This window comes from Eumetopias jubatus, unplaced genomic scaffold (genome assembly GCF_037043125.1).
Source record: "Eumetopias jubatus isolate StellerSeaLion01/CBP00866 unplaced genomic scaffold, mEumJub1_p1.0 scaffold_15, whole genome shotgun sequence".
NCBI lineage: Eukaryota > Metazoa > Chordata > Mammalia > Carnivora > Otariidae > Eumetopias > Eumetopias jubatus.
The window spans coordinates 4,033,530-4,059,256 of record NW_028274821.1 but is presented as its reverse complement, the minus strand read 5'-3'; the positions used below and the strand labels follow the sequence as shown (position 1 = coordinate 4,059,256).

The 25,727-nt window shown below is 44.0% G+C and overlaps 1 protein-coding gene across 8 annotated transcripts in view; it reads left to right on the top strand.

Annotated features, from left to right (window-relative positions):
• AUH (AU RNA binding methylglutaconyl-CoA hydratase) overlaps positions 1 to 25,727 on the top strand; it is a 269,714-nt gene that overhangs the window by 142,372 nt on the left and 101,615 nt on the right. For 6 of the 8 annotated variants that reach the window (XM_088019055.1, XM_088019054.1, XM_088019053.1 and 3 more), the window contains 4 exons: positions 11,738 to 11,925; positions 15,219 to 15,269; positions 16,402 to 16,449; positions 24,009 to 24,139. In XM_088019055.1, the coding sequence (XP_087875181.1) occupies positions 11,738 to 11,925; positions 15,219 to 15,269; positions 16,402 to 16,449; positions 24,009 to 24,139 (418 nt within the window). Of the gene's footprint in view, positions 1 to 11,737; positions 11,926 to 15,218; positions 15,270 to 16,401; positions 16,450 to 20,798; positions 21,407 to 24,008; positions 24,140 to 25,727 lie in introns of those variants that run through there. The other 2 variants (XM_088019059.1, XM_088019058.1) reach the window with 1 other exon arrangement.

Genomic DNA, 25,727 nt, shown 5'->3' with positions numbered 1-25,727 from the left:
GGTATATAACAGTATCTTTTTCAAAAGTTAAAATAAATAGAACAGTGCTTCAAATATTTGTTGTAAAAATTGCACTTAACCTTTAAAGGAAATACATCTTTTTTCTTAATGAATAAAACCTTTGCATGTCTGTTTCTATAACAGCGAATGGGACAATAGTCAAGAAAGCTTTCTAGAATGCATATTGATGAAAACTATATCACAAAGGTTTTGATTTGTTGCCAGTCAGCTTAATTTGCTCTGGAAAAGTATTTTTGATATCCAGCCTGTTTTCCTCTGCCCCAATTCTGGAAAGTTTTTAGCTTTTGCTAGCAATGCTCCTTAAGAATAAAACACATAGACCTCGAACTGATGTATTCCTGTTAGGTTTTGCTGGGGTTTAGCTAGTTAGGTTTTTCTTCCCACTTACCCTTATGTTATTTCTTTCAGTGTGTGTGTGTGTGTTTTCTCTCACTACTTTACAACATGCTAAAAATCCTCAGGGAACAGAGAGTATCACAAGACTTCAAACATTGGTCACAAAATTGAAGGATAAATATTTTTATGGTTTTTGTATGATTGTGACATGATCTATCATGAGACCAGTAAACATGCCATGTTTGTTCACGTAGCGCATTCCTCTTTGACCTTGATGTTTCATTATAAAAGCAAGAGGAAGTCAGTTTTGTAAACATCTGGGCCAGATCTATCAAGAAAGCTCTTGCCTAAAGCCCTCTGACAGAGTTTCATAGTGATCAGTTGCAATAGGCATTATAATCCCAAAATAACATTTTCCTGCAATATTTCTAACACAATTCAAGGAAAAAGTATCCTTAATTGGCTTTCTATTTATGAGAGGGTACTTAGACATAATTCAAAAGTGATACTTTAGAAGTCAGAGATTGTTTCTCATTATAGCAACAAATACCCTTAATGTGGTAGCTACATAACTTTCAACTTGGTGTATTTGTTAGAACTGTCTTCCCCGGTATTACTGTGGCTTCTTTTTTCATGAAGTTGTAAGAGCAGAGAAAAGATAAAGGCTAAAAAAGACACTTAAAAAACAAAAACAGAAAATTTGGCACTTTCTATCTTGTAAATATTACTAAAACATAATTTGTAATCCATAAACTACGGGAGATATTTATTTACATATTACATTATAATTGATTGTGAAATGTCAAATAAAGCTTGCTTTAAACTGTTTAAATAATGTAGATATAACAAAAGGAAGGTAGCATCTGTGTTTGGTGTATTTTAGACTTTCAGTTTAGGACTTTGGTTTGGGAGGACAAGGGCAGCAGTCCAGGCTGGGGCAGATCTCCCCATGGCACTGGACACCAGCAAGCCCACGAGGCCACAGGGAATACACGGCGCGGGGGGGGTTTATTAGATTGTATGAAAATGTTCACCTCTTGCCTTTGCTGGCAAAAATCAAACTTGCTGTGTTTAAGCCATCACTTTGCTAGCGGTTGCTACTTTAAAGTAAATTCAAGTGGTTTAATCCCAGGAGAGATTATATAGGGGGGAAAACAGTTCTTTTCCTAAGAAGGAAATGATGCCTTCTTAAAATAATAGGTGTTAAATGGGAGAAAATTTTGAACAGGAATATAATATTTCAAATATATTTCATTCTATCCAAGTAATAGGTAACAAAATGAAAACATTTTGTTACATGATTAATACAGTTTTGCCACTTGGGGTAGCAACTGCTAATTGCTTACCTGTTTTCATTTTCCCTTAGTAATAAGAGCCCCAATTTTATTCCCTATTCTGGTGGCAAAACATTTGAGCAAGAAGGTGACCTTTCCCATCCCCCGCCACTGCTCGAGACCCGGTTCCTGCCAGTGAGTTGTCGGCAAGGGCTTAACCAGCGCCTCTGCAAATACAGTGCTCTCTTGCCCTTCCTTCCGCCTGGTTTGCAAACATGATGACAAGGCTTCAGCAGCCTTTTTGGACCAGGAGATAACCTGGAGGACAGAGTGTGCAGGTCGAGAACAGCAAAGGAGAAACACCAGAAACTTGGACTCTGACTTTTTAGGGCGGCCCCTTACGATCTTTATGCAGCCTTGAGAAAACTGGCCCAGGTTTTGTGGTTGACTTCTAAGGTTTCAAGGAAGTGGTTAAACCAGAGTAATAAAATTGTAGGTCCTGCAAAAGAAAGAGGCTGGATTTACTGGAGTGGACAGTGGAAAGGTTGAAGACATGGTAGCATCACATAGCGAAGTCCTGACTGCCCAAAGGACTTGCTCCCCACGCGCACTTGTTGGCACTCATCCTCCATGCTCATCATCATCTGTTGGGAGAGAGGAGCCTGAAACTCAGCACAAAATCACGGAGAGAAGATACAGAATATGCATTCAAAATCATGGCTGCTGTAGGCATGCTGGATCACAATACGAGCAGAAGTGTCAGATATTTATTTATTTTTTTATTTTTTAAAGATTTTATTTATCTGACAGACAGCGAGAGAGGGAACACAAGCAGGGGGAGTGGGAGAGGGAGAAGCAGGCCTCCCGCTGAGCAGGGAGCCCGATGTGGGACTCGATCCCAGGACGCGGGGATCATGACCTGAGCTGAAGGCAGACGCTTAACGACTGAGCCACCCAGGCGCCCAGAAGTGTCAGATTTTTAAATGCAGCCCCACGGAAAGGAACCAGGACTCTGGTTGTGGCTGATTGAGGGTCTGGTGAGGAGATGTACAAGATGAGCTTGGAAGATGTTGTGACCCTAGGCCGCAAGAAGTTATCGAAGAGTATTGAGGTCATATCAGGACTCTAGAGCCAATCTAAGTTCGTTCTCACTGGCCAAGGATGGGCTAATTCGACCATCATTATAGATGAAACCTGCAGTGGTTTCTAATGCATCAGATACGTTAAAATCTGTAATTTCATGATGGTTCTCAGAGACTAGAAACTTACTTGTCACCTTTGGAGGATGTTAGGGAACCACCTTGTTATTTTGAAAATTAGTAAATAAAGGAAAAGAATCAACCATGTAAAAACTGCAGTTACAAACTCATTTTTATGTTACTGGTAGATCACAAGCAAAAGCAATAAGACAGATATCCATTGTGAGCGTTTGCATCCTGTTACTTTTGTCTGTGGCATCTGACAGTGGTTCATAGCTACCTGCTTCCAGAATCTGAGTGCTGAGAGCACACTAGATTTGGATGTGCATGAGCCCTGGGTGCTTGCGGTTCCCACTCCTTTACCAGCGCTCGGTCGCTGACCTCCACCCTTCATTGGGTGGTGGCAGTGGCTCACTGCTCTCCCTCCGCTCACCACCGGACTTTTCATTGACTCTTTACTAACAGTTTTAAAATTCTTTGTTTATTTTCCCTATATGTTTAATGTCATGAAGGAGGAAATATAATTCATACCTGATAGATCTGTTTTCTGCAACCAAACATACTCCCCCAGTGAATTCCTTATGTGTTAAATAATTAGGTAATTGGTATTTAGAAATGCTAAATATTATGCAGAAATCATGGTGAACTGTTTCCTGGCAGTTTTAAAGAGGTTTTTTCCCAGCTATTTTATTGGTATTTGGGGACATTAGTTGGAGCTTTTGGATGGACCAAGAAAGTATTACTATTTTTCCCATTTAGAATGGTAGATTTCCAATATCCCAATGTTAGGTATTGCACAGGTTTTAAAACACACAGCCTGTTCCAGGAGCTGTGATAATCAGCGTCTTGGTACATTATCCCCTTCCGTCCCCAGCACACGTGTGAGTTCTGAGTCTGTGATTGCACCCACGTGCGACTTGCCCTCCTTCCCATCCCGCACCACCAGGGTTGTGCCTGTGATTTGCACGCCATCACCACCCGCTGCATTCCAAATTGAGATTTCCTGCATTTCAGTCTGTCCATCCTTCTTGGACCTCACTGAATCATCAAGTCCGTGGACACTCTCCAGCTCAATACATCTCTGCTCTGTCACCCAGCTTCAGTCTCATGGTCCTTTGTCACAATGACTTCCTTACAAGGAACCTTACCTCCCAGGGGGGTCAGTAGGCTGCCATGAGTTAGTTCTCAGACAGGAAGTGCTCAGATCCACTCAGTGTGATATCATTACACAGTGTTGCTCAGTCGCTATCACCTCTTGCTGTTCCTTATCTGCGTCTCTCTTTGCCTACTCACCCAGCTTATCTGCCTTCTCCGAGCCTGCACCCAGACAGCCACCACTTGCCAGGAAGGAGCAGATGGCGATGCTACCTGGTCTCGTGAGCACACGTCTTGGATGCGTGACATGCTTTGCCTAGCAGCCCCACCATGCTTCCCTCAAATGTTTGTTTCCCACTCCCCGGAAGGTGTGTTCAGATCACTTTCCTTTGTCTGTCTACAGTCACAGACATTCTTGGTACTAATAATAGGAAACCCTATTTCAGGGAGCTGAAGCACTAAGAAAGTGCCAAGTAATAATCATAGGAAGTGGCAAAGTAAGGCAGTGTGGGGATTGCTAAGTTCAGCAGCCGAATGATGTCTTTGTGCTGTGCCATCTCTAGTTGGGAGACTCTGCCCTTGCAGGCTTCCGTCGTGGTCATGAGGAGTGGCTGGCCTTGCTCCGGGTGTCCCACGTGGACATGACCACATCCTGGGAGGACACCTGATTGTTCCTGGATGCCTTGATTCCTGTGAGGACAGGCTTGCCCAGAAGACCCCTTCAGACTTCAGTGGAAGAAGGCTGGGATGAGCCGTGGTGGGTAGACGTCCAAAAGTGGTTGGCTGCAGCTGAGCACCACCTTCCTCCTGCATTTCTGCTACCTCACGCACTCTGCTGGACCCCACCCAGGGTCTTGCAGACACTCCCTGCTCCTTTCTATTCTAACTGGTCTCCCAAGGTGATCTCACGCAGGCCCTGGCTCTGAATGCCATCTGTGTGATAGTGATCATTAAGAAGCATTGGACAGCATATCCAGGCACATTCTTGACTGCTTCACTTCTGTATGTAAAAGACTCACACTTAACACAGCCTGAGCACACCCCACAGCCTCTTGTCTTCCCAGCGCCACCTTCTCCTGCACTCCAGTCAGAAAACCAGAAAGATTGATTTCCCTTTCTCCCCATATCTTTTTCACTCGTTTTGGATGCTTACACCAAATTCCCCTCCCCCACCCCCTACGCTGCCCTTGTTCCGTCCGAGCCGCCATCATATGGCACTTGGAGGACACCAGTAGCCTCCTGCTGGGCACCCTGCTTTGGTCATGCCCCTGTAATCTGTTCTCTGCCAAGCTTAAAAAGCATCTCTTAAAATGCAAATTGAATTACGTCACCTTCTGCTCAGAACCCTCCAGCGTCTTTGCATCATCTACAGAGTAAGATGTAAACCTGTACTGCGTCTGTGTGATCTGCCTGTCCAACCCCCTTCCACTCCCCTCACCTCCCTCCCCTTGTGTTCCTATAGTGGCCTCCTACCTCTTCCTCGAACGTGCTGAGCCTGGCTTCACCGTAGGGCCTTCACATGGCTGGTGTCTCACTCACTGGGTGTTCTCCCTGATCTTCGTGGGGCTGCCTTGTTAGCATTCAGACATGGGCCTCACTTTTATCCAACAGGCCCTCCCCAGCCACTCAATCTAAAGTAGACATCTTGTGGTTATCTCACAAGCTATTCCCCTGCCTTTATTAAATTCTCTCCATGACACGTGTTCTGTCTTGTCCGTGTGCTTGTTTATTGCCCCTTTCCTTCCCTCTCTGCCTCCAAGATGTAAGCTTTTTTAAGATCGGCAATCTGTCTGGTGCACCACTGTTTGTTCAGCACCTGGGACAGCATCTGGCACATAGTAGGCCACTAAACCAATACATTTGAGATTGAACAAATGGATCTTACTTGCAAAAAAATAACAACAGATAAACTCCCATTTGGCTTCATCTGTTTTTGAGAAAGAGGAAAACAAAACTACTAGTTATGTTATTGTGTCCTTCATGACTTGGGAAACATACAATAGAAGTTGACTCTGGCTATCCTAAAAGGAAAGGACATTTATTGTAAGGTTCCCAGAATCAGTAGATGGCTAGAGAGCAAGGCTTAGAACACAAGCCGGAATGTAAGAGCCCTGGAATCAGATAGCCCACACTGATGGGCAGAGCGTGGCCCTGTGATGGGGATCACGGTATAAGCACAGGGATCATCAGGTCCGCACATCACTACCTCTGCATTGCCTGCAAGCCCTCGAAGTCTTCATGCCCCAAGGCCACCCATTCAGGATGCCCGGTGCTGAGAAATCACACCCTGTGGACCTGACCTCACTTGGATGCCTGCCCAGCTGTGCCAGAGCAGAGAGAAGTAGGATCTGGGCCCCTGGGCCTCCATTGGAGGGATTTTCTACTGCCCCAGGCTACATTCCATTATCTCCAGAAGCAAGATCAGGATTTGAACAGGGGCAGCCAAAACATGACAGATATTGAAAGCGTTTTGAAATTTCTTTCCAAAGCTGTTGGAACCCTACTACAAACAGTATGAACATACCTACCTTCTTCATCTTGGCTCGTCATGACCATAGCTCGTCCTCAAACCCAGATCTTCACTGTAGAAGGATGATCTCACCCCTCTTTTCAGAGGCTGCTCTCAGATGCTCAGTGACTACCTGTCACCCTCAGAGTAAACCCTGGGGCCCTTCAGGTGGGCCCACCAGATCTGGTCCCGCTCCTCTTGGGCTGTATTTGCTGCCACTTGGCATGTCCCTACTCTGTGCTGTAGCCCCTCTGGTCTCCCTGCACTCCTCTGTGAATCAGACATGGTCTCCACAAGACCTGTGGTGCTGGTGCACTCCCCACTTTCTCCTGGTCTTGGCTCCAGTGTCACCTCCTGAGGGCCCCTCCCTGGCCATCCTAAGCTGCGTGTACTCCACACCTGGACACTCTACCGTTGTACTGTCTGACCGGATGGGTTTGTTTGCTCGTTGTGGGCTTCCCAGTGAGAGTGTAAGATCCAGGAGGCAGGGGCTGTTTATTTCACAACTGTATCTATGTGCCTAGGGCAGGAAGCTGCAGTAAGTATTCATTGAATGAGTTGAACAAATGTGTTGTCATCTTGGAAATTACACTATTACGGAGTCCTGTTACCTATATGTTGCAGAACATTTGGGAAATACAGCAAGGCTGTATGAATGAAAAAATGAAAAAAAAAAAAGAGCTATTGTCTGACTCACAGAGACAACTTTCTGGACACGTTTGATACGTTGTATACGCCTATGTACATTATTACATAATGATACATAGCAGACACACACACCTTTTATTTTCTAAAATAAGCCATTAGTTCATTTCATAAGTTGCTCTTTGTACTTTCTTACCACATAGTAGATAAGAATCAGGCAGAAGTAAGTTTGAATCCTATTTCTGCAACCTAACTTTCAATGATTAAAGTTCTCTGAGCCTCAGAGTCGGGTGTGACCAGGAGTCAGGGCTCCGTGGTGGGGCTGACAGTACTGGAAGTTCTGAGTAGTCTGGTAGAGCGCCGTGGTCTTGAATGCATCAGGGCTGCCGCCAGGGTGGAACAGTTCTAGTTCCACTGGGGACAACCTCATGTTTAGTCCCATGTTTCATTTTGTCAGTCCCCGAGACTATCTAGAGGTGGCATTTTATGATCCTAAACTCAAATCCTATGGAAAGTAAGCCGGTTGTGTGATCTAGTAGATGAGCCTGGTGTAGGAAAAGCAGCTGACAGATGCGACAGGCCGTCTTTGTTTTTTTTTTTTTTTAAGATTTTATTTATTTATTTGAGAGAGAGAATGAGAGAGAGAGAGAGAGAGAGCACATGAGAGGAGGGAGGGTCAGAGGGAGAAGCCGACTCCCTGCTGAGCAGGGAGCCCGATGCGGGACTTGATCCTGGAACTCCAGGATCATGACCTGAGCCGAAGGCAGTCGCTTAACCAACTGAGCCACCCAGGCACCCCAAGGGCATCTTTGTTTTGACCTAACGCTAAACTGGTATTGGAATTTAGTATTCAGCAATTAATGAAAGGTGAATTGAAATAAATTTTCTCGAGTACTTCTCTTTGCATTTGGAACTGAAAATTGGATGTTTTTTCCCTCATGGCAGGTCTCCACTGCGCATCTTCTCTCTCTGGTTGTGGGGTGTGCTACTGTGCTGAGCCTTGATTCTCCTAACGGGCACTCGTGTTTTGTTTAATTTTATAATAGAAAATAGCTGTTCACAAACAGAAGCACTTCCAAACTGGAATAGAATGTTGACATAAAAATATTTTCTATCCAGGGTGACTGTGAGATACTGGTGGAAATCTGAGATTGCTCATCGATCATGTGTAGTTTTTGTATCATAATGCCCCGTGGTTTAGTAACTTCCATTTGTACTTTCTGTCAATGTTAACTGAGCAAGGCAAACCGAACAGGGCACATCCTTTTCATAAAGTTGGAAATGACCAAGTTTAGGTGCTGGGGGAGTAGGGAGGCAGTTACCTCTAGTTCTACCATCAGTCTTTGATTTCTGCAAACTGATTGTAGCAGGGGAAAATGGGCCAGATAATTTCTCACCAAACAGGTTTTGTAAAGATAAGATTTCAGTAGGAATGAGTGAGTTAAATAATATATTTGTGTGACTGTTTAAGAGTGCCCCTTTCAATCAGTGGTGTTGGGAAAACTGATTTCCACATGCAGAAGAATGAAGTTGGACCCTACCTTACACCATATATAAAAATTAGCTCGAAATGGATCAAAGACCTTAATGTAAGAGTTGAAACTACAAAAACTTAGAAGAAAACAGTGGAAAAACTTTATGACATTGGGTTTGGCAATGATTTCTTGGATATGACACCAAAAACACAGGCAACATAAGAAAAAAAATGGATTTCATCAAAATGAAAAACTTCCATGCTTTAAAGGACAGTCAACAGAGTGAAAAGGCAATCCACAGAATGGGAGGAAATATTTGCAAGTCATATATCTGATAAGTGATTACTATCTAGAATATATACAGTATCCCTACAACTCAATGCCAAAAAGCAGCCCAATTAAAAAAATGGGCAAATGACTTAAATAGATGTTTCTCCGAAGAAGATACACAAATGGCCAATAAGCAAATGAAAAGAATTCAGCATGACTGGTTGTTAGGGAAATCAAAAACCACAGGGAGATACCGCTTCACACCCATTAGGATGGTTGCCATCAAACCTTCTCCCCCCAAAAAATAAAACACCCCTGAGAAGAGCGCATGTTCTTGAGAATGTGGAGAAATTGGAATCCTTGTGCCCTGTTGATAAGAATGTAAAATTGTGCAGCTTGTAGGAAAAAGTATGGCTATTCCTCAAAATATAATAGATTTTCTGTATGACCTAACAACTCCGCCTCTAGGTATCTACCCAAAAGAACAGAAAGTAGGGTCTCAAAGAGATAGTGTACACACATATGCATGGCAGCATTATTCCTAGTAGTCAAAAAGTTGAAGCAACCCAAGTGACCATCCCTGGGTCAGTGAATAAACGAAACTTGGTCTTCATGCAGTGGAATATTTTTCAGCCTTACAAAGAAAGGAAATGTTGACGCCCTTCAATAGAACGAAGCTGGAGGACGAGATGCTTCATGTAATAAGCCAGATACAAAAGGACGAGTACTGTATGGCCCACTTACGTGAAGTTCCTAAGGTGGATGGCTTGTGATGTCAACCCACAGGCCAAGTCTTCAGTGTTAGCTGGTGAGCCAAGGTGAGGATTTTCCTAGATCCTCTGGTGCGTTGTTTCCAACAAAAACAGAACACTCTCTTCAGCAGCATGCCTTTCGGCCCTCACTCAGGTCATGTCCTCCAGCAGACTGTTCTGGTATGCATCCATCTCACCAAGCAGAGCTTGACTTATATGCTGTTCAGTTCAGGGAGTGGATGTGTTTCATGGTCTTTGTTTCATTGCTGTTCCTTTCTTTAATGTCTACAAAATCCTCATTCCTGGAGGATGGTACTGTGGATGAACTGATAAGATGAATGGGCATAAGTTTTACAGCCTTTGCAATGCTCCATGGTTTCAGTTGAATAAAAAGTGTGACATTAACAAGGATCATTGAGGGTCACATTCGCTAATTTTGACCAGTCTACGTCAGACTTTTCACAGAACACAAAAGAGAATCATTTCCTAATGTTGTGCTCATCATGAATACTATCTCCATAACTTCTTCCATCTCATGAAAATTCTCATCAGCTCCATGAGGAAGTAGAGCTGTCTGGGTTGTATTTATATTTCTGTTCTAATCAGCTGGCAATGGGAACACCATAAATAACTCGTCTTTTCCTTGCATCTCGTCCCATAAGTTCTCAGACCTGTCTTTACTACACTGAGCAACATCACTGTTTATAGTTCGATTTAAATTTGTCAGTGCTTCATTTTTTTTTTCAGACACACATTTTCTGCCATATCAAGTTATAAATTCACCATCTCTCACTGCTTGGGCACTGTACACACTCAATAAACTCTATTTTACAGAAGCAGTACTCATTTATGTTCAAACCCAGTCCCTATCGAAAATAGCAGTCCTTTCCAATTCATTGAGGTTTGTATGTGTTTGTTTTTCTAAACCACCCACATTTCCTAAATAACTGCTCATGGTTCTTGATGTAGTTGCTTAATAATAGCATCTTAAGCCATGTTCTTCCAATACAGGCATGCTTTGTGTGTTAAAAATGTAGGAATATACTTCATTACTGAAGGGAAATAAGCTTTCTGGAACTTGTGATCTTTATTTTTCACTTTGCCACTTTTGATTGAGATGTGAAAAAGAAAAGATTTTGCTTTCCTTTTCAAGTTGTTTTTAACAGAAAGCAGAGCTTGTCCATCTCAAGCCCTGCAGGAGTGGCGGGAGGCGGGGTGGGCACAGCCAGCTAGAGCCCTTGCATCTGCAGGGGGCTTCCAGATGGAAATTAGTTTTTGTCAGAAATCATCTACCCACTTTTTAAATGTTGGTAACTCATATAGAGAAAAAAAAATCTAGACTTTGTGGGGCGGAACAGAACCCAGTGAGCTTGTTCAGGTGAGCTCTCTGCAGCCCACCAGTCCGCTGTTCCCTGACTCCTGGCAACCAACGCCCTTGGCAGCCCAGCAGCCTTCCTGAGGGTGAGATTTAGATGAATCCTCACGTTGCAGTCACTCCCATAGTCTTATTGGTAGAAATTGAGGCTTCCAAATAAGAATATTACCTGCTTTTGTCTAGCTTTCTTTTTAACGAGATCCTGGCCTCGTCGCTAGAACGTAATGGGGGGGAGTGATCTGTGCTCCTGCTGAAAGCACCAGCACCACCAGGACAGAGCCTGTTTTCACCAGTAATTACCTGGTTTCCTTTTTATTAAGTTAAAATTAGCCTGCAGTTCATTTACCATCAGTGATTCTTTACAAAGCACATGGTGAGTTGAATGTCTCAGTCTCTGACAAGTTTTATCTGAACTGAAGCACCTGTCATCCCTCTGGTGAATGGACTAAGGGCCGCTGCTGCTTCACCACCACTGTGCGTTGTATGGCCCCTGACGTGGTGATGATTGTGGTTTCGATTCGGGAACATACCAGCTGTGTTGCAAGGAGTAAATAGTGCCAGAATCCCTTCACAGTTGCAGAAGGATACTCACGTTCTTTTTTGGGTAGTATTAATTTGATAAACTAATTAGATTCTGCTTTGAAGTAGTTCTCCAGTTACTAATCCTGACATATAAACTTCTGGCCCTGGTTTATTTTGTAAACCGAGAAGTGAAATGTTGAAATGTTAAAGACTGAAAGGTATGAAATCATTGCCTGCATTCCCCCCCCCACTCTCTCTCTGCAGGGGGGACGCAGCGCCTGCCACGCGCTATCGGGATGTCCCTGGCCAAAGAGCTCATCTTCTCTGCACGCGTGCTTGATGGCCAAGAAGCCAAAGCCGTGGGCTTGATCAGCCATGTTCTAGAGCAGAACCAGGAGGGGGATGCTGCCTACCACAAGGCCTTGGACCTAGCAAGAGAGTTTTTACCTCAGGTATTGCTAATTACATTTCCTTTTTTTTTTTCCTGTTTAAATAACTTTATAGCAAATTGACAAAACAGTCATCTCACACGCCTATGATGTGCTTGTCTTGTTTTCCAAGCAGAAAAGTAGATGGTAGCCCTAAAACCAGAAACAATAAACTAGATTAACATGAAGGGCCTTCAGAATTAAAATTGAAGATTTGAGGATGATCTGAGGCTCACACTGTACCTGGGCTTGATAATACATGACGCACACATTGGCACGTGTGACAGAGCTTCCTAGGAACTTACATCATCAGCCATCCGACCCTTCTGACCTGAGCTGTGCACGTGGAGAGAAACAGCCATGGATGCGCTGTCACACTGAGTCACCCCCAAGCTGAAATCCACTAAAACATGCGTGCTGGGAGACCAGAGCCGATTACACCAGCATGGGCTCTCCTTGCCCCAGCTGGGTGTGAGATGACCTGCCTACACAGCAGTCATGTGTCTCCTTGTGTTCGTTAGAGGAGGAGGGAGAGAGAGAGAAAGGGAGAAGCAGGCTCCCAGGGAGCCCGATGCGGGACTCGATCCCAGGACCCTGAGATCATGACCTGAGCCGAAGGCAGATGCTCAACCAACGGAGCCACCCAGGCATCCCTCCTTGTGTTCGTTTTTATGGTAATATAGGCACTGTTTTAACTCCTTTGTGCACAGTATTCTTCCCCACATTGAAACTCTAAGTCTGGAATACACTGCATTTACTCGCAAGTGACAGTTCTTATGAGTAATGTTAGCAATGGTGCATCCTGGGGCCTGTTCCAGGGGTTCCTTGGTTCTCTCTTTTCCATGTATTTTCCAGATAGTCCTTTCTTCTGAAATCACATATTAGAGGACTGCTGCTATGCAAGTAATTAGTGATTTGTCTTCCTCCCTAGTGCAGTTTCAGGTTTTACAACTCCCTCAACAGTACTGGAATCAGAGTTACTTCCTCTCGAACTCCGCTGGTTGATGCTAACAGGACTCGTAACCTGTTTCGGGGCTACGGATCCTTCTGGGAATCTCATGAAACTTCTCTGTAGAAAAATGCATGTTCTCCACATTTGTTCAGAGCTTTGCATCCAGTTTCAGAAGGTGTTGTTAGAGTTCCCAGTGGCCAGACAAGGGCCCAGGTCCGTTGGGACTCACCTGTACCCCGATTGCTGACCGGCGGGCCTCACCATGGAGTCAGTTCCTGGAACCACACTGCCTGGTGTTGATACTTCAGTCCTGCCCACTTAGCTAGCTCTATGCTCTTTTAGGACACGGCTCTTACATAATTTGTTCCCCACGTAAGTAACACAGAGCCTACGCTCTGAATTGATGGAGAGAGCAAATAGAAAAGATGTTTAGTGTTTTAGGAAAAACAAAGAGGCTTTCACTGAAACTTTGGTATTGATATTTCCCCAAAATATTAGAGTAATGTGTGTCTAAAGAGAAGTTAAAGGTACAGGTATCGGGAGAAGCAGCAGTTTAACGAAATATTGACTTCATGACTTCCTTTGGCTTACAACCCTAAGACCAGTGCAGGTCTGCATTGAAGTAAGAGGTGTGTTTAGGAAAAGTCATGGTATCCTTCCAGTTCTGAGAACTACAGCCTCTCCTGGTCTTTGGACTGGAGTGCTCAGCTCTGTGCTGCAAGCTGCGTCCCTGGCACATCTGTGCCTCGTCGCTCTTTCTCCGGTGGCCCTCAGTGCCCACGCCTCCCCACCTGCCGCCTGGCAGCCGGCGGCACTCCACCGCAGCACAAGCCAGGGGTGTCTCTACTGCTCTTCCCTTTTGTCTGGAGGACCTGCCTCTGAGAACATTAACCCCTAAACTTTTTCCCCAGGGCAAGGGAGATCCTGAATGGTTCAAAAGATGTGAGACTGTACAATATGCCGGAGTTTCAGGACAAACTTTGAGGGGCGATCGTCTTTATTTCTAGTTTCTGTCACTGAATGATTACTCTTCCAGATATTAGAAAGCTTCTATAAAATTAGCATTTCCATCTGATTTCTGTATTGGATGTTACTTCCATTTTCTTGTTCGAGAAAAAAATGTTGGTCCAGAAGAAGAGGTGTTGTTTTATATTTTGAAAGAGGCCAGCTAAATAATCATTGCAGCTACTAGCATTTCCATTTTCCTATTTTACCAGTTTTGTAAGCTTTGCTGCCCAGTGCAGCCCAGGCATCCCACAGGAGCAGGTCTGAGACCTGCTACATTTTCCTAAGGGGCTGGGGATTTGTGCGCACATGTAAGTTGGACAGGCACCTTGTCTGGGTCAGCTGGTGGATACAGGGGAATAGAGAAGACTCTCACTGAGAGGAGCACTCTTTAAAAAACAAACAAAAAAGATGATGATCTTGAAAACATGGTTCTAGTATATGCTCCACACCTGCAGGTCATGTTTCAAGAATTCTAACAAAGATACTTGTCTGAGCCTCGAAAACCTGTGGCCTCTGAAAAAGATTTTAATAAGTATTTGAATTAGGAAGAGAATTTAGATGGGTTAAAGTTGATAATTGAAGCCCCTGTATGGGAAAAATGGCATTTTTCATGCCATCCCGCATTTATTCATTCATTTATTGGAGTCCTAGAGCCTATTTTGCATTTTAATCCAAAAGACACTTGAAAAGATACCACTGAATTCTAACTCATGACTCATAAACAGTTTTTAGGAATCTCAAATGTGATCAAACAGCTAAATTCTATCTGGAGCATTGTGGTTTTCAAAGACAACAAAAGTCACGTTCACCTCCCAGAGGACACCCAGTTCTTTCCTCTGTGACCCTCACACATCCTAAAGGACTTCTCTGGCTGTAAGCTTTTGTGTGGTGTGGGCGCACTGGCTGGAGGACACGTCTTTGCCCGCACATCCTCACTGTTCTTCGTTCTGGAAGCCCACGGAGGACAGGTGCAGAGCCGGTGTCGCCTCATCGCCAGCCCAGGCTCCTGCCCGGCCGCTCAGGGGTGTGGTATCGCACCAAGCACAGCATCTCCTTTTCCCTGCTTCACTCCGGGGGGCGGGGGGGGCGGGCGGGTTGTGCTGGAGAACGGTGAACCATCTCCTGGGCACACAGCCCCTGCTGACCCGCAAGCACACAGAATGGCCAGTGTAGTAGAGTTGTACCAAGCGCTGTGTAGACCTTGCAATGGCCTTAAGAAATTTCCCATTAACTGTCCTATAGCTTTTGTTGCTTCTTTGCCATGGTTCCAGCAATGGGGATTTCTGAATTTTACTGAGCTGTACAACATAATTCGCATAAATAGTAATTAAAATCTATTTCTCTAATTGAATTTTAGGGACCCGTTGCAATGAGAGTGGCAAAATTAGCAATTAATCAAGGGATGGAGGTGAGTGCCTTAATATTTGAGTTTGTTGTTGGAGGAGGTAGTGGGGATTTAATTTAATTTATTTTTTAATGTTCTAAAATCCAGCTGTTTCAATGCTACTATTACCACAAGTTACTGGGGGTTGTTTGTTTGTTTTTAGCTACATTATTGATTTCATTCTGCTTAGGCTGTTGTTGATTCAGTATCTTAATCACAGAACTGAGGAATTTCAATGATGTCCTGCAGCTTATGACATGCTCACTGTTTTTGCCATCCAACTAATAGATTTATTGGCTAGTAGTTCATAGAAAACCAAAAGAAGAGGTCATTCTGTGTATTCTCAACACCAGCTTTGCATTATTAAAGAACGTTCTGAGGAGAACTTCCGGCTCAAAGCCGAGCCAAACTCTCTCCACCTTTAACTGCTCAATGTGCTTTGTGCAGGGAGCCCATATTAACAAGGCAAGCCTTCAGGGTGTCCTGGGGTTCCCCTGAGGAGGCGTCTTCTAAAGAGTGGAAGCCCCAGGCCAGGAGAGAAGTAGGCAGGGCAAGGGAGCAATGCAGGTGCCTGTGTACGCTGGGCTTTCATGACCCCAGTTGTGTTTTGGTTAAATTAGGGAATTTTGAAGAGAGATACTTCTTCCGTGCAGACTCAGAGGCCACCATATCTTCATGAGCTTCATAGCAATAAAAAGAGGTTGAATTTGTTAGCAACAAACACAGTTTTAAAAATTTACAAAGTAGTTAAATGGTTTTTAAAAACTCTAACATAATTGTAACAATACTAACAGCAAATGCCTTATATGATCCATAGTACATGCCAGGCCATATATAGGTGCCTTATAAAGGCTTCACCTAGATTATCCCCATTTGGTAGATAATACAATTAGTCTCTCATTCGGATGTGCCTCTCTGAGGTACAGAGACCATAACTAACTTAGCCAAGCTTACACAGCTCCCCTGTGGTAGAGGCAGAATTTGAACCCAGGCAGCCTGGTTCCAGACTTCTCATGCTGGTCATACTTCCGATTTGCTGTATTACATCAAAGGATTCTGTGCTTTTGGAGAAGTGTTACTAGTTTGAATTTATATTGAGTGTTCCATATTTTAAAAAGTAATTCCTGCTGAAATTTAATTATGTTTTTATCCTCAGGTTGATTTAGTAACAGGATTAGCCATAGAAGAAGCTTGTTATGCTCAGGTATGTAATGCAACTACAAATTCAGCAAGGATACCTCTTACAAATTGCGTTTACCTTCTGTATAAGTCAAATGAATTATATATCTCTGAGCAAGATTACACTCATACCTCTTCTAAAATCATACAAATGGGTTGAAATTAGCTGTTTTTGCTCTTTGACTATTACCAGCTCCTATTACTGATTCTGTTCCATATACTAATGTCTCTTGTCTACGTAATTTAAAAAACTCTTTGTTAAGTTAGTACCATTCATGCGGTGGCCGTCTCTCTGGCTCATGTTGTATTTATGGGTGTCGATTTAAACCCTCACTCCAGTGTAGACAGGGACGGGGAGGAGGGCGGTGGGGGAATGTGGGCCTGCTGGGGAGCATCAGTATTTGAGACTCATTGGTTCTGAGTCTTCCCTCCCGCCCACTGAAAGTTCCCTAATTCAGTGTGTAGTTTTCTCTTTTGCACACAAATTAGTAGGACTTTGTATAGAGGAATAAATCTCCCTTTTTTCTTTCCTTCCTTGTTTTCTAAAAGATGTAACTTTGTTCAGGGCATCCAGTGTAGCAAAAGAATTTTGTTCTACCTTTTGTGAGAATTGAAAACTACTTCAGCTCCCATAAAGCATGGCAGTGTCCTGCATTAGGAGGGACAGCTAGAGTGTTCCTCTGTGCCTGGTTTGTATGTATGAATTGCCACCTGTCGTTGATGAGCCATGCCATGAATGAAGTAAATTACACACTTCTTAAAAATGGACAGCCTTAGAGTCCAAAGAAAAATTTAAAAAGTATGTTTGGCCATAAATCATATCTTATGAAATGTGAAGGAACAGTAATCATAAGAAGCATTTTGTCAGACCACAATGGAATTACACTAGAAATCACAACAGAAAGGTAGCTGGGAAATCCCACCTATTAATGGTGGGATTAATCTTTTTAATGCAGCTTAAACAACACATGAGTCAAAGAAGAAGTCTTAATAGGAATCAAATATTTTGAATTAAATAAAAATGAAAATACAACTATCAAAATTTGTAGGAATTTATTGAAAGTGCTGCTTAGAGAGAACAGCATTTTAGCATTGAATGCATATATGAGAGAAGAAAGATCTGAAATCAGTAGTAAGTTTCCACTTCAGGAAAGTAGAAAAAGGAGAGCAAATAGGACTCAAAGTCAGCAGAAGAAAAGGAAAAATAAGGTTTGGGACAGAAACCAATGAAATTGGAAATAGAAAAACACAAGGAAAAAGTCAACAAAACAAAAAAATGGCTCTTTGGAAAGATCTATGAAGTTGACAGACTTCAAGGCAGGCTAACCATGGAAAAGTGAAGATAAAAATCACCAATATCAGAAATGCAAGAAAGGCCATCCCTAATGATCCCATGGACATTGAGAGAATGATAAAGGGATACTGTGAACAACTCTGTCTACAGATTTGATAACCTAGGTGGAATGGACCAATTCCTTGGAAGGCACAACATACCAAAACTCATACAAGGTCAAATAGATAATCTGAATAACCCTACGTTTGTTAAAGAAATTAAATCAATAATTAATAAACTTCCAAAATAGGAAGCACCAGGCCCAGATGGTTTCTCTGGTGAATTCCACCAAACATTTAAGGAAGAAATCATATCCATTTTTAGTCATCTTTTCCAGAAAATAGAAGCAGAAGGAACCCTTCCTAACTCATTCTGGGTCGGTAGTATCCTGATACCAAAACCCAACATTATAAAAAAGGAAAACCATAGACCATTATCTGTCATAAATTAGTAGATGTAAAATTTCTCAGCAAAATATTAGCAAGTCAAATCCAACAATGTGTAAAAAGAATGTTTAAAAACAATTTCAGATTGATTTGTATAAAATGTATGTATACAATGTATAAAAAGAACCAAATGGATTTTTTTGTAGATATGCAAGCCAGGTTTGACACTCAGAAAGCACTGTAATCCGTTACACCAACAGGTTAAACAGGAAAATCAGATCATATCAATAGATCCAAAAAAAGCATTTGACAAAATCCAACACCCATTCATAAGAAAAACTCAGCAAATTATGATGGGAGATTCCTTACCCGATAGGAACTTCTATAAAAGAACCTACAGCTAGCATCATACTTAATGGCCGAGAACAGGGCAAGGACATCCTCTCTCACAACTCCTTTTCAACATCTAGAAATCTTAGCTAACGTAATAAGACAAGAAAAAGAGAGAAAGATATACAGATTGGGAAGGAAGAAATAAAACTTCATAGAAGATGTAATTGTCCATGTAGAAAATCTCAAAGAATCAAGAACAAAAAAACACTAAGAAGCAGTTAGAGCAAGGTTGCATGATACAAGGTTAATAAACAAAAGTCAGTTGCTTCCCTGTATTGCAGCAATGAAGAATTGGAATTTGAGATTAAAAGCATAACATGATTTTCATTAGTACAAAAAATACAAATGCTTAAGTAGAAATCTAAAAAAAAAAATGTATAAGATTTATTGGAGAGAAACTACAAAACTGTTGAAAGAAATCGAGATCTAAGTAAATGGACAGATATACCATGTTCATGGATAGTAAGACTCACTATTACTAAGAAGTCACTTCTTCTCAATTTTACTTAAGAGAGTCAGTACAATCCCAGTAAAAATCTCAGCATGTTACTTGATCTGTGTCGACAAACCAATTCTGAAGTTCATATGGAAAGTCCAAAGACTTAGCCAGTCCAGTTACTCAGAAGAACAAAGTTGTGGCACTGACACTACCCAACTCCAAGACTTACTGTAAAGCTACAGTAATCAAGACAGTGTGGAGTTGACAAAGGAACAGACAGTTGGATCAGTGGAACAGAATAGGGAGCCCAGAAGTAGATTCGTATAAAATAGTCATATAGGTAGACTCATAGAAAATAAAATGGCCTTTGACAAAGGAGCAAAGGCAATTTGGTGGAGAAAAGATAGTTTTCAAAACAAGTAGTACTGAAGCATCTGGGCATTCGGCAACAAAAAAGTGACCTTAGACACTGACACTACACCCTTCACAAAAATTAATTCATACTGGGCCATAGACCTAATGTAAAATGAAAACCTCTGAAACAGCTGGAAGATCACATAGAAAATGTAGGTGTTCTTGGGTTTGGCAATGACTTCTTTAAGATACAACACCAAAAGTATAATCTATGAAAGAAAAAAAGTGATGTTTCACTTCATTAAAATTAACAGCTTCTACTCTGCAAAAGACATTGTGAAGAGGCTGAAAAGAGAAGCCACAGGCTGGGAACCGGTCTTTGCAGTACACAACTGATAAAGGACTTGTATCTAAAACAGACAAGGGACTTTTAAAACTCAATAATAAGAAAACAACCCATTAAAGAGTGGGTGGAAGATTTGAACAGACGCCTCACCAGAGTAGATACACAGATGGCAAGTAAGCATAGAAAAAGATGCTCCACATCATCTGTCATTAAGAAATGCAAATACAAACAAGATACCAATTTGCCCATTTCCTACAAAGCTAAGCATAATCTCAGCACATGATCCAGCAATTGTACCTCTATGTGTTTACCCAAGTGTGTTGAAAACTTATATCTACACAAAAGTCTGCACATGGTGTTTTAGCAGCTTAGTTCATAACTTCCAAACTTTGAAGCAACCAAGATGTATAGATTGAATGGATAAACTAAGGCACATCCGTACAGTGGAGTATTATTCAGCGACAAAAGGAAATGAGCCATCCTGCCACAAAAAGGCATGAAAGAACCTCAGGTGCATACTAAGTGAAGGATTTCCATCTAAAAAGGTTATGTACTGTAGGATTCCAATTATGTGACATTCTGGAAAAGACAGTAGGGGCCAGGGATGCGTAGATGGGACGTAAAGGATGCTTAGGGCAGGGAAGCCATTCTGTGGATACTGTTGGATCCATGGCATCACGCCTTTTCAGAATCCATGGTTCCTCAACATAGTGAGCCCTGTGTGAGCTATAGGCTCTAGTTAATAACAATGTATCGATATTGGTTCATCAGTTGTAGCAAATGTACTTCATTGATGCAAGATGTTAATAATGGGGGAACCTTGGGGGCTTGAGGGAATCTGTGGGAACTCTGAACTTGCTGCTCAATTTTTTGTAAACCTAAAATTGTCTAAAAAATACAATCTGTTGGTTTTTTAAAGTACATTTGAAATGGGGGGAAGTGTATTTGGAATTAGAATGTAAATTTAGTCACATAAGTAGAATTGTTCAAATGATGAGTAGATTTCAAAATTTTAGATTGCCTTCTAGTTAGTTTTTTTGTTGTTTTTTTACATAAAGCTTGTTAAACTTTTATAGTTGTTTTTACTTTTTGGTATAGGTAACATAATGTTTTGTTTCTCTAGACTATTCCAACAAAAGACAGGCTTGAAGGTCTTCTTGCTTTTAAAGAGAAAAGGTCCCCTCGCTATAAAGGAGAATAGAAGACACAGAAATCTTTCAAATGCCAGTGTAATAAATGTACCTCTGGAAGTATCTTTCAGATCCACATATGCCTCAGCACCTGGAATCCCAATGACCAAAGTGAAGAGCAAGTTCTCTGCATAGTGAATTAAGCATCTGGAGTGGACCCATCTGTGTACTTTGTTCAAATGTGCATCTTGTCATATTCATTCGGATGTATAAAGCTAGTAGTGTATAGTCAAAAACAGATTCAAAATTAGGTACACATTTTTAAAAATTTCCTGCATATGAGGCTTTCTGTTCTTAATTTTTTAATGTGAATAATTTATATATTACACATTCTAGGAAATAATATTGATTGTATGTCTACTGTGCTGCAATACGAAATAAAATTATTTCTATATACCAAAAATGTGAAGTTATACCAAATAAAGTTTCTAAGGGATTATACAATACATCCCACCCATACATACATCTCAGACTGAAAAAGGAATTGATAGATTCTCTGAGCGAAAATTACCAAATATAAATAAAATTGGTGAAAAGAAAACTTGGAAACTTTTCTCTTCCCCCATTCTCTTGAACCGAATAAATCATTGCATGTTGGATTTTAGAAGAAGCCATCTTTCCGTGTTGATTCTGTCAGATGACCTCAGTAGTCTTAGAATACAGTGTGGATGGGGGGAAATGAGCCCGCTCAGCCTGGGGCCCACAGCCTCGGGAGGCCAACAGGAGGCCTAGAGCGGGTGTACCTGTAAGATCGCCCAGCACGTTGCCTGGCCATTGGTCTAAGTCCTGAAGAAGCTGGTGCTGCCAGGGTTGGGCTGTCGAAACAGCTTGGGGTCATGGATTCGAAGTGAGGTGCAGCCTGCTCTGCTTCCTGCCCCCAGCATTTGCACCTGGTTTTAGTAAGGAACGGAGGTGAAGACAGCCCCCCTCTCTCCCTCTTCTAACCCCGGGCCAGGCAAAGTGACTAGAAACAGAGGGGCTCGGGGGCACGTCTGAGTTGATAGCCTCGCCTGGGGAGGAGACAGATAGGAAGTATGTGGGACTTAGCTGTGGGATTCAGTGTGCAGCGTGGAGAGACCTTTACAGGTCTCCAGGTTCAGGCTAGCTTTATTTTGTATTTCGTCAAACCAGACTGCCTTCTGAGGCTGTGTCCAGGGCTGAGTCAGCTCTGGGGAAGACCCGCTTTTCTGGGATCTGCACCTCCTTACTTGTGGACTGTGGGGGTGCCCACTGCCCTCCGAACAGCACGGCTGTGCTTTGTTGCAGGGAAGTGACATTCGGCATGGGGATGACTGCCTGTTCCGTGCATTCCCACATTCAGCACTGCAGCTTCCTTGCTCTTGGAAATCACCGAAACTTTTTTTTTTTTTTTTACTTTGGGGAAATTGAGCTCTCAATCTCAGTTTGAAACACCTTGAAAGAGGCAAGCATGGAGTCGCCATCTGCTGATGCCCACCATGCCGGGGGCGGTCATTGTCATCACCTGTGAGGCAGATCCTACAGACTTATGGCCAGGGCCCAGCTGAGTGGCTTCCTGGGGAAGGGGCTCACTAAAGCCCACGTTCATCTGCTGATTCCATCTTGGGGAGATGCATGCTTTGTCTTCTGATAAACTTGTGCCATTCATTTCATGCAGGATGATTTGCAAGTAAAGTGCTGGCCCTTGTCTTCATAGTCCTTTAAAGATTTCAGGGCCATCTTGTTCTGCCTGCGACACATTCAAATGCCACTTCCTTTTCACTGCACAGGAAATAATTATGTTAATGGGGAAAATACTAAGAGTGCTGGATGACTGGACTCTCCTCACGGACGCATAGTCTGTTGCTGATGGAGTACCACTGAATGTCCTGCAAGTTCTGATTAAGTCACTGGAGTGTGTCCGAAAGCAAAGACATCTTCCTGTTGTGACTTCAGAGATTACGGACTTCTGTATTAGAGCAAGGGAAAGTGTGTAGATGTCTCCCTTTCCCAGAGTCTTCCCTTCAGCAAAGCGGCCTTGCTGGGCGTGGTCCTGATGCTGGGCCCGGGTCAGGTCGCTCTTCGGGGAGAGGACTGCCCCTGTGGCTGAGCAGCTACTCATGTTGCCCTCCAGCACACTGCATTCGAGCGTCCTTACACCGAAGCCATGGCCAGCTGATGCAAGCTGGCAACACGGTGGCGATCCGCATGCATCCCGATTACGTTGCAGAAGACCCGGAGGAAGGACGCCTAACCAAGCACAGTTCCAATTCAGGGGAAAAGCATTTCACATCATCTCAGAGCAGGCGATCCCCCTGGCCCACAGTATGGGAGTGCCAGTTAATTTATCACTTTTCTCTCAAAGAAGAAGAGGCCACGTCACAGAATCTCTGGGACGAGAAGGGCTGTGATGGTGGCCCAAAGAAGACTCAGATTTTCTTGACTCATTTCAATTTACGTTGTGTTCAATAAAAAATAGATGGTTTTCCTTAGTCCTTCGCCCCCTCCCTTCTAGTTGTCAAAAACAGCTTGTCACTGAGTGTCACTTTCCTGGCCACACCTTGAAGAGAACTCTCTGTAGGTGGACTGGAACAGTGGGGTGTCACTCAGCAGATGATGTGCTGAACAGGAAATGCTTGTGTTTGGTGCAGGCTTGTCCCTGGCTGGCCTGGCCGTTGACCCTTTCCCTCACTTGACCACAACTCTCTCTTCTGGTGATAGGTCCTGTAACTGCTCTGATCTGGGGTCCAAAAATCCTGGCAGACAGATGGTCTTTAATATTTAATCATGCTGCTATTTCTTCGTCTGCCCACCAAGTTAAATATTAACGTCTGTGTCAGCATTATTGGGCCTTATCAAAACAGCAATGAAATTATTTTCTTACATTAAAGAATAATTGTACATTTGTCGCAAAAGAAATACAGAATTTTGCAGTTATTGGAGAGCCACTTTTCTTCATAGGTGGCACAGGCTGCAGATTGCATCTGGGGGTGCTTGGGGTGTTAGGGATTGAACCCTCTGCTCAAAATACCTGTGGGTCTCAGGTGCTAAAATCCCGCCATCTCCAATACCATCCTTTGGACTTACCAGAGTCCTTCTCTTCGGGAGCCTTCCAGAATCTAGCCACCCCTTAGAGGGGTGGCTCTCAATCCTCAAGCCCTTGGTGTGCGGCCTTTGTTTTTCAGATGAATTCTGAAGGCAGTGTGAGAGCAGGGTGCCTGACGGGGAGAATCGAGGATGCCGAGACACGTACCTCAGGTGGTCAGGGCCAGCCCTCGTGGCCCCCGTCCACGCAGCGCGAGCCTCGGGAGGCAAGGTAGGAGGACAGCTGTCCGCAGTGAGCTGACTCTTCCCTGGGGGCAGCAGACTGAGCTCAGAGCCACCAGCGTGTCAGTGCCTCTGTAAAGTACAGGAAACACTGTATTCCGCGTCTGTTTCGGTTCAAGGGGACATGGCCAAGATCCCAGAAGATACGAACATGGATAAGAGAACTCGGGCGCCATATGTGAGGCCCCGAACATCCCCAGCTGTTCCCACGTGCTGTTATGTGGAGTCTTGGGAGCACCCAAGGGGAGAGGCGCTGGTGACTCAGGGAGCGGAATCGGGAGCACAGAGTGGTGGCAGGAGGGCGGTGGGGCCGGGAGCCGTCCCTGGGGCCGCTGACCTGGCCGTACTGGTCGGCCCGCAGACAGCTGGTCCACGCACGCGTGCGTGCGTGTGTGTGCTCGCGCGCAAGCCTCTGCCCTGATTGGTTCAATGGTTCTCTCATGACTTGGGGGTTACCGAGAGCATGCACATCAAACTTTGGTCTGAGGACAGCAGGCTGTCTGCCAGCTCCGTGCTGCGTCCACATCCAATACCCGGACACCTTAGGGAATGGGGTTCTCAGCTGATAGGCCAAGAAACTGGAAGGCTGGTTTGGTGGCAGGTGTTCTGTTCGGAGCCCCTGAGGTTTCATCACTGCACCCTGGGGTACATGGGGCCAGCCTTGGCAGCTGTGAGCGATGCGTCACCTCCCTCTACCCAGCTACCGGAGTGTGAGTTTGAGGTCTGTAGTGATAATCATCAGACCCTGTGGGGGTCAAGAGCACCCCGTACTTTGGGGACAGTGTCGTGAGCGTCTTGCTCTCTTCTGCACTGGTCAGACTCACGCAGAGTCTTGCATTGAGTTCCAATTTGGTCAGAGGTTCACTCTGCTTTGCTGGATAGCACACGGGAGCTCTTTGCCCAAATTTCTTCTGAAACCAGTGGTGAGACCAACCTCAGGCAGAGCATCTCATGCCTCTGAGCCTGTTTGTTCATCTGTGAAAGAATCTGGTTGCTGCTCCTGACCAGTTGCAAAGACAGATTGGACGAGTCTGTGCAGAAGGGCTTTGTGGGCAGAACTGTCTTCCACAGATGTGGTGGTGTTTTGTTTGCTGCATTTTTCAGAAGAGACTAGGGAGGGGTTCAGAAGCTCAGAAGCTAGGACAGGGAATGGGGTTCAGGAGTGCATGTAGAAGCCTGGCTTTCACCCAGGGAAAGAGAAGTGGGGGAGAGCTGGTCGCTAGCTGTCTTAAGTTAGAACTGCAGTGTGGTGCTGGGGCCTTATAGGCCGTCCTAGGCCAGGGCAGCCACGCCGGCCCCTGGCCCCAGTAACACCTCCCCGGGCTGTTCTGCACTGTCCACACACTGACCTGAGGACCGTCGTCAGTGGGGGAAGCTGGGGAGGCCGAAGCAGAAGGTGGGCAGTCGGGGCAGGACCGTGGGCAAGGCAAGGTGGGGCAGAGGACAGCTCTCTAACTCAGCCGTGCTCGGTCCCCAGAGACCCCCAGATGGTGCCCCTTCCACTCTGACGTGGACCGAGATGTGAGACACGCGGCTGCCAGTGCTGCTCACTGGTGGGCCGGGTCAGAAGAGGCACA